This window comes from Photinus pyralis, unplaced genomic scaffold (assembly GCF_008802855.1).
Source record: "Photinus pyralis isolate 1611_PpyrPB1 unplaced genomic scaffold, Ppyr1.3 Ppyr1.4_LG6, whole genome shotgun sequence".
Classification (NCBI taxonomy): Eukaryota; Metazoa; Arthropoda; class Insecta; order Coleoptera; family Lampyridae; genus Photinus; species Photinus pyralis.
Window position 1 is genome coordinate 35272170 of NW_022170663.1, and position 8419 is coordinate 35280588.

Sequence of the window (8419 nt, forward strand, 5' to 3'; positions counted from 1 at the left end):
TCTTTAAAGATTGGAAATTTTTGTTAGATGGGTCAGCGTCCAGTCAACTTTGTGAACCACAACTCTAGTGCATGGTGACATTTGGAAACCAACCTAGAGGTAATTTTACAGTGATCAAGTGTGCCGCTGTCGCTGGAGATTCTGATAGTTTTGTTCTTTATGTAACTTTTCTTGCACTGAGCGTTAGTTCAACCAACTCTGATTGGAATACAGTAGGAAGTTTGCCTAATGGTTGGGTGATATGGAAGTTCACTTCTTTGAAGTAAATACCAGTGCTTGTTCCTTCCGTTATTTTAGATCCGTTAAGATGAATATGCCACGTCTTCATCAAAAAGTTTTTCCAAATGTGAGCGAGTCCGATCGCCCTTCTAGGATATGCAAAATTGCTTAATCGCCTCGCCCAGCATTCGAGAATGGCCCACCTCAGTACCCCTGCTATTCAACAGCCCCTTATTTTTCATTCATTTTTCATAGCAGTGTACAGCCCTAGGGAGAAACAAGTACCATTTTTGGTGTGCACCAAAAATTCAAATTCAAATTAATTCAAACTAATTCACGTTAATTCAAATTAATACACGGTAATTCAAGTTAATTAACGTTAATTCAAATTAGTTCACATTAATATACGTTAATTCAAATTAATATACGTTAATTGAAATTAATTCACGTTAATTCAAATTAATTCACGTTAATTCAAATTAATTCACGTTAATTCAAATTAATACACGGTAATTCAAGTTAATTCACGTTAATTCAAATTAGTTCACATTAATATACGTTAATTCAAATTAATTCACTTTAATTCAAATTAATTCACGTTAATTCAAAATAATTCATGTAAATTCAAACTAATCTATACAATTTCTGAGAGGGAAACACATTGAGATCCCATGAACTACGATAGAGTCGCAACTTTGGACCAAATAACATTGAGGACATTTCTTTACATTGAGAGATCGACTGCATCTAGGATTGCATTAACGATCCTCGAGATAGTTCATAATTTTGTATTGCTGTCTGTCTTGTGTGCACAATAACTTCGTGTAGTCTACATACAAAATTTCATGTAATTCGGTTGATAAATAACGGAGATGTCAAAAGGGCCTTCCTTATTTTTTGGCCTACTTTGCGTTTACGAACTCCTATCTTCAAATTTGATACGGAATGCACCTGTAAAATTTTATCATAATCGGTCCAGACTGTTCTCTTTTAAATCGATGGATATGAAACCATCGAGCGATCGGACGATTGGAAGACAGCATAACCGTCTCGTATAAAACTCGACGCTAATATAAAAGTGGCCGCCATTTTGTTTCAAAGGGTGTAAATTCACAACTTTGTACGAGATATTTATGAGTTATAAAGTTTGGTCAAAAAACGGTTCATAATTACGAAAGTTGTTTCTTGGAAGTGATATAGAAATGCAAATTAGTTCGGGTCAATTCATAATAATTCAAATTAATTCATGTTAATTCAAATTAATTCACGTTAATTAAAATTAATTCACGTTAATTCAAATTAATTCACGTTAATTCAAATTAATTCACGTTAACTCACATTAATTCAATTTAATTCAGGTTAATTCAAATTAATTCCCGCTAATTGAAATTAATTCACATTAATTCAAATTAATTCTAAGGGGTGTACACAAAAAATTCAAAGTTGTTTCCCCTTAGGTACAGCCACAAGACAGTCTTCAGGGATGGTCCCCAAAATCTTCTAATTATTATTATCCCTCTCTTGTTTTGGGCCCTCAACAGGCATGCGCCCAATTACAGAGTGACCCGCATAATGCTATTTAGAGGTGCCTCTGCAGAGGGTCTTAAGTTGGTCTATACTACTCCGGTATTTACCTTACGAATTAGGCGCGGCGATTTTGTCAGAAAGCCTTATTTGCTTGTTCGGCTTTGAGCTAGATATGTTTACTCAATTCAGTTGTTTGTCAAGTGTGATTCCTAGATATTTTACCGACTCTGAAAATTGGAGGTGTTCTTGGGGGAGTTTGAAGACCCTCTACCTTTCTTTTTCTTGTAAAGATATATCTACACAAATATTAATTTATTTTAAATAATCTTTGCACAGTTGACATAAGCGCCCATTCAACGTATGTTTTAACGTGTTAGATCATGTCGCATATGGAGTTCCAAATTGCTGCTTGTGTGAAACCGTCAACATCGCTAACGGGTTTCTTATATAGCTTTGTTTTTTTAGCACTCTCTAGTGATTTGCCCTGTTTAGAAATTTATGCAATAGAAATCACTGTTCACAGGCTAATATTTAATGCATCTGCAATGCAACTCTGTGAAATGAAGATGATAGAATTGGACCACCATTATCCCTTTTTGGCGCAGAATACCGCATATCGAATTTTTATCGGCTAATGTAGCAAAACAATGATAATAAAATAACAAAAAAATCTTTTTTATTTTTTAAATAACGCACAACTCTGTCTCAAAAACCTATATTTGTTAAGTACATTGATCAGTCTAACACAGGGGTCGGCAACCTATTGAAACGGAAGAGCCAAAAATTACAATTTACAAAATTTCCCAGTTTTTAAAGAGCCACAAAAAATTTTTGATTCAATATTATAGTATTTGGCTATATACAGGGTCCTACAACACTGCGTCAGTTTTTCCTACATAGCTGATACCTGGTAAAAAATATTGGTGGTTGCGGATCTACAGAGATTATTTTTGAATGTACAGGGTGTCCCATTTTTACGATGTCAATAAATAACTGATCTTTTTAAATAGAACATCCTGCATATTTTTACTCGTTTCAATACCATTTGTTCAAAGTGCTATAACTATTCTTTTTCAAATGGAACTACCACTATTTTATTTCGCTATTCGATTGTCTTTTGTGTTCTCTTCAATGTTTATAAGGGGTGCCTTGTGCTTAACCCCCACAGTTTTTATGTTATTCAATATTTTTCATAAATGTACCTACTCATTAATTAATTACGTGTTTATACATCGGAGTAGGCTGCTATAATAAAAAAAAAACAAAAGAATACCAGAAAGTAAACAAGTGTCACAAATTAGATAATTATTTTCTGCAAGTGTACCTACTTTTGATTTCGCAAACAAATAAGATTAATTAAAAAGGTGAATTTCGAACAAATGAACTAATTTCTTTAGATAAATATGGAGAGCCGCAATTTTATATCAAAAGAGCCGCAGGTTGCCGACTCCTGGTCTAACATAATCACATAATTCTTTTATTTATTGTGGTTTAAAATGATTTTTTTGTATTTTGTGAATACATTGGCATTCCAATATTCCCCAAAAACAGAATTGACGACGTGCGCGCGAACTAAGAAAAATCTTTTAATTGCAAGCGTAGATGATGTAAAAACAAGGGAATCTGCAGTCTAATAACATTTGTCTTGTGTCTTATTTATTTACCATAAGCGATATTAGATGTGCAATGAAAGTGTTTTCGCTGTCTTGGTCATTTCTAGACAAATCTTCTTTTTCGATTCTTAAAAACGATTAATATTGTTTAATGGCTTTTGCTATAAAATAGCACATATTTTGTATCATACGCAATAATAAAGTGAAAGTCAATTCACTTGGTTAAACAATATCCCTTCATTGTCTTGTATAATATGTTTGTTAGTATGTGTGATTTGTACCCACAGACAGCGAAAAACTGCTTTTCTTACTTCAAAGATTACTAAAAAAAATTAATCTAATTATTAACAGCTTTTTTCCTCTCATTAAAGTGTTTGGGGGGGGGGGGGGGTAAACTATAACAGACAAGCCATTTATTTTGGTGTTATATTAGCTTGTTATCACAAGAAAACCTTTTATTATTTAACAATTACCTTAGAAACTACTAAAGGATGTTGTCAATCCTTTATATGTTTACAAATTTATGTAAAAAATCAATATATTTGAAAACAATGTATTTATTTTTTTTTAACTTTCAGCCTTTGTGTGCGCATGTTGGATTGGTTTGACTACCATGGACATATGTGTATTGCATTTCAAATGTTGGGCCTTAGTGTTTTCGATTTTCTAGTAAGTACCAGATAATGATGCGATATTTTCATTTAAAATGGGTGTTTTTGCAGAAAGACAACAACTACCATCCATATCCGTTAGAACAAGTAAGACATATTGGATACCAATTGTGTTTTTCTGTGAAATTTCTGCACGAGAATAACTTAACTCACACAGATCTAAAGCCTGAAAACATCTTATTTGTAGATGCCGATTTTGAAACAACGAATGTTTATAGTAATAAGAGAGTACGTATCCAAATTTAATAATGTTGTCTTCTATGTATACTTTTTAGTTGCGTGAGGTGAAGAGAGTGAAGCGAACTGATGTTAGGCTAATTGATTTTGGTAGTGCAACATTTGATCACGAACACCATAGTACTATTGTATCAACAAGGCATTATCGTGCACCTGAAGTGATATTAGGCAAGTTCGATTTTAATTGCGATAGTTGTGTAATTGTGTACCGATTTTAGAATTAGGTTGGTCGCAGCCATGTGACGTATGGTCAATTGGCTGCATTTTATTTGAATTATATCTCGGCGTAACATTATTTCAAACGCACGACAACCGAGAACATTTGGCTATGATGCAAAGGATTCTTGGCGAAATACCCATACGGTGGGATTATTATCACGTAAAATAGAAATTGTACGATTTTTTTTTAGAATGGCAAGAAAAACTAAGACAAAATATTTTCACCGAGGCAAATTAGATTGGGATGAGAAAAGTTCGGCAGGTCGATACGTTCGAAATAATTGTAAACCTCTAATGGTGAGTACTATTGCAATTGGACTTATGCAGTAAGCACATTGACTTTAATGTCGATCTTAAAATGATTCAATCCAATTGACTTTTGGTATCATATTGGAAAAAATTGGTATGGTGTTATGATGTACACTTAATTTGAAATTGTTGAAGTATAAAATGATCGAATATCTTCATCATATACCCCTTGAAGTTTTGTACTTCCCATTAATGAATCCATCTGGGTCATACAATAATAGAATAATCAACCATTTAGTGAAAAGGTGTACTTTTGTAAGATTGGTGATTCATAGTTGCCACAATATGCACTTGGGGCTATACACAACTTTTGCAGTGCTAGATATTTAAAAAAACAAATGATATAAAAACAAAAAACCATCAGAAAGTGACCAGAAATATTAGATATTAAAAGAGTACAACGAACAGGTGTTGCAATAATCGATTGGGTGTGACGTAGGGTTAGTTCTCAGGCTCTTCAAATGGTGATAGAAGAGTAATTACACTCACCGCTACTGAAAATACACCTTCAAAATTACTAAAAATAAAAAAAATGCATATACCACGTACGCATATCGCAAGGCATAAAGTAAACACAAAGTAAATTTACTTTTTTAAGTTAAGACAGCGAAGTTTCTACCATAAAATTACAGAAGCAAGTGCAGTGCAATATGAAAATTCACGTTTCAGGGACGTCATAGCTCACTTAACGGCTAAACAGCTAACTGGTAGCGTAGGGTCACCGAATTCCCCCGTAAAGTGCTGAACGTGCATTCGGTGCGCAAGGACGAGTTACGACTCTTACGAGGCAAATGACTGTGTTATTTTTTATTTAATTTAATTTTAGTAAAGGCGAACCAAAGCGTTGGTTGTTGTTTCCCTTTTGCGAAATAGAGAACATTTTTTCCATTTAATTAAAAAGTAAGAGTACACCGAACAATAGGTCAGAAAAGAGAACATTACTCTTAAAAAGAGTACGTCTGGTCACCTTAGCTCAAATTATCTTTTTAAATAGAACGGTTACTTTTTTCTGTAATATTCTTAGAGCTTGAAATTCTCTTTACAATGATATCAAATATGTTACCTTAGAAATTAAAGCTGCAGTAATGTGTTTATAACCAACCGCAGTAACTGTGGAAATTTAAACAAAAACAAAAAGAGGTTTTCAGTTAACATATCTTGTCACAAAATTAGTTAGTGAACAATATAACTTATAAGAACTGCAATGCAACAAAATAATAATTACACAAATGATAATAATAATAATATTTTATTCGTTGTGTCGTTTTCGACATGATGAAAAAATGTTAGCAGTGTAATGTAATGATGCAATGCATTTAAATTTGTCTTAAGTTATAATAATTATTCCTGTAACTACTTTTCATTTGTTTTCTTTGCTCCCTGTTGTAAATGTTACGTTTTTGTTTAAACTTCCACAGCTACTGCGATTGGTTCTATACACATTACTGTAGGTTTAATTTCTAAGGTAATTATAACATATTTGATATCATTGTAAAGAGAATTTCAAGTTCTTTAAGAATATTACAGAAAAAAGTAACCATTCTATTAAAAAAAATTAACTTGTTTTCTGATGTTCTTTTGTTTTTATATCACTTGTTTTTTAGAATATGTAACTTTATTAGAATTTGAAAGTAGAGTATTTTTGCCTCTTTTTCTATCTCCAATAATAAAAGAGATACACGCTTGGACATGCAAAATAAATCTCTGTATAACCTAGATGGCGCGGTTGTAATACAATTTGTAAAGTCACTAGATATAGAAAGTACCCCAATCATCATTTTGGGCAAATTTGCTGCCAACTTAAAAAAATTTTATATTTTATAACCTAACTTCATAGTACTGTCATATTTTATAAAAATATATACAGATAGCTCCAAACAGGTGGAACAATCCCTAACATTAAAGTTACTAGAAACTGGTAACTTCCGCCATTTTTGGGCAAAAATCATGCGTTCTCTCTCTAACACACGAGTCCAATGGATTGCGGTACTTTCTATATTTAGTGACTTTAACAATTTGAATGAGCAGTTTAACATGGATTTAATAATTAAATTTACCCTACATTCATTTCATTTTACTGAATATAATTAATTACAGTATCTATCTATTCCACCTTCACGAGACATCCATATTGAGCTCCTTGGCGTGTTACAAGGTTTCAAGACATACATTGATTTTTTTTAAACTGAAGTCATTTTAATACATTGCGCTTGTAGCAATGGATTGAGAGTAGTACCACCCTGCATACCAATGGGTTGCTTCTTGGTTTGCTTGAAAAGTGTGACTTGAGGGCACGGGGCAATGTACTTACTGCATTAGACTGAATATTTAACTGTGTTTTTAATGACTTGAATTTGTAGAGGTATAGACAAAGCGAAGAAAGCGACCATATGCAGTTGTTTAATCTAATCTTACGAATGCTAGAATATGAACCTTTGCAGAGGATTACTCTACGAGAAGCTCTTGCACATCCATTTTTCGATAAAATACCGGCGCATCTTCGACTTGGAGATCCACAAGGTTCGGTCGACATTAGACGAGAACGTAGTCTTTCAATTTCCCGATGAAAGTGGTAGTACCAAGTTTTGTTATCGCCTTATTTATTTGACTAATTAAGACGTCCGATTATATTCTTAGTTAATGAAATCTACGTGAAAATAATGCAAATTTGCGAATCTTGATCGTGCGTGGGTAAATTTTATATGCGCAATTTCTTATTTATTATGTCGTGAGAATACGTTTGAAAGGACATCACAAATTATGTTACCCAAGACTGCTTAGCGCAAGTTAAAATTTGTAACACGAGAATTATAAAAAATTCTTAATTGTATAATAATTTTCACATCCTGTTGTAAAATATAAGTTGTAAAAATAGAAGAAATTCGTTAGATTATAAGAATTTAGTTTTGTATAATTTGTATGAAAAATTTTCATTTTTCGTGAGAACTGCTCTAGGAAAAGATTATACATTGTGTATTGTATATATTGCAACATACAAATTAAAATTTTACTTTTCATTAATTTGCTTTTATGATTTCAATTTGTACGCTGTTGTAATAGGTTCCCTACAATTTAAAAAATCACATTTCTTCCCTGTGACATTTAATCCTTACCTACCATATAATTCTCTCATATCTCTTTTTAAAGTACGCTACTTTTGAAAATACTGCCCTACTTTTAAAAACAACCCTCTGGCACCAATTGTTCAAGAACAGGAATACTTTATACATTTTTTTATGGAAAATTTGAATATGGCATCTTGTTTTAATAACTTTCAAGATATCGAGAAACACTTATTTTTTCTTATGGACGCCATTTTGAATTTTGCCATTATGAGATTACGTCTTTTTCTCTACATTAATATATCACATGGCGGCTCAGTATGACATTTTTCCTAAAAATAAAATTGTCATTTTTTGGGAAGAGTGATTTGGAAAAACAAAAGTTGCTTGTAAGTAGTGTCGTTTACGTTTGTGCCAGTGTTATTGCAAAAATACCTTTTTCAAGTGCAGAACAAAGATATGATACAAATTTACTACCCTTCAAAATGCCCACAAAGCTGCTGCAACCTATTTGCAGTGTTATGCAGATCAGCAACAACCTAGTTTGAGGTATTTTTCTTTG

The 8419-nt window shown here is 32.6% G+C and overlaps 1 protein-coding gene across 1 annotated transcript; it reads left to right on the forward strand.

The window, feature by feature from the left end:
* The first annotated feature begins 3875 nt into the window (after nucleotides 1-3875).
* LOC116174345 (serine/threonine-protein kinase Doa-like) lies at nucleotides 3876-7709 on the forward strand. The gene is made up of 6 exons (XM_031492252.1): nucleotides 3876-4028; nucleotides 4082-4258; nucleotides 4306-4435; nucleotides 4486-4630; nucleotides 4678-4783; nucleotides 7156-7709. Exons 1-6 carry the CDS (start codon nucleotides 3951-3953, stop codon nucleotides 7360-7362), a joined length of 843 nt encoding a protein of 280 aa, XP_031348112.1. The 5' UTR covers nucleotides 3876-3950; the 3' UTR covers nucleotides 7363-7709.
* The last annotated feature ends 710 nt before the right edge of the window (nucleotides 7710-8419 follow it).

What these genes read in the sequence shown, in the direction of transcription:
- LOC116174345 (XM_031492252.1), top strand. Translation starts at nt 3,951, where the DNA reads ATGTTGGATTGGTTTGACTACCATGGACATATGTGTATTGCATTTCAA. An exon ending in TTAGTGTTTTCGATTTTCTA is followed by an intron (nt 4,029 to 4,081) that starts GTAAGTACCAGA and finishes GTGTTTTTGCAG; the next exon opens with AAAGACAACAACTACCATCC. An exon ending in ATAATTGTAAACCTCTAATG is followed by an intron (nt 4,784 to 7,155) that starts GTGAGTACTATT and finishes TTGAATTTGTAG; the next exon opens with AGGTATAGACAAAGCGAAGA.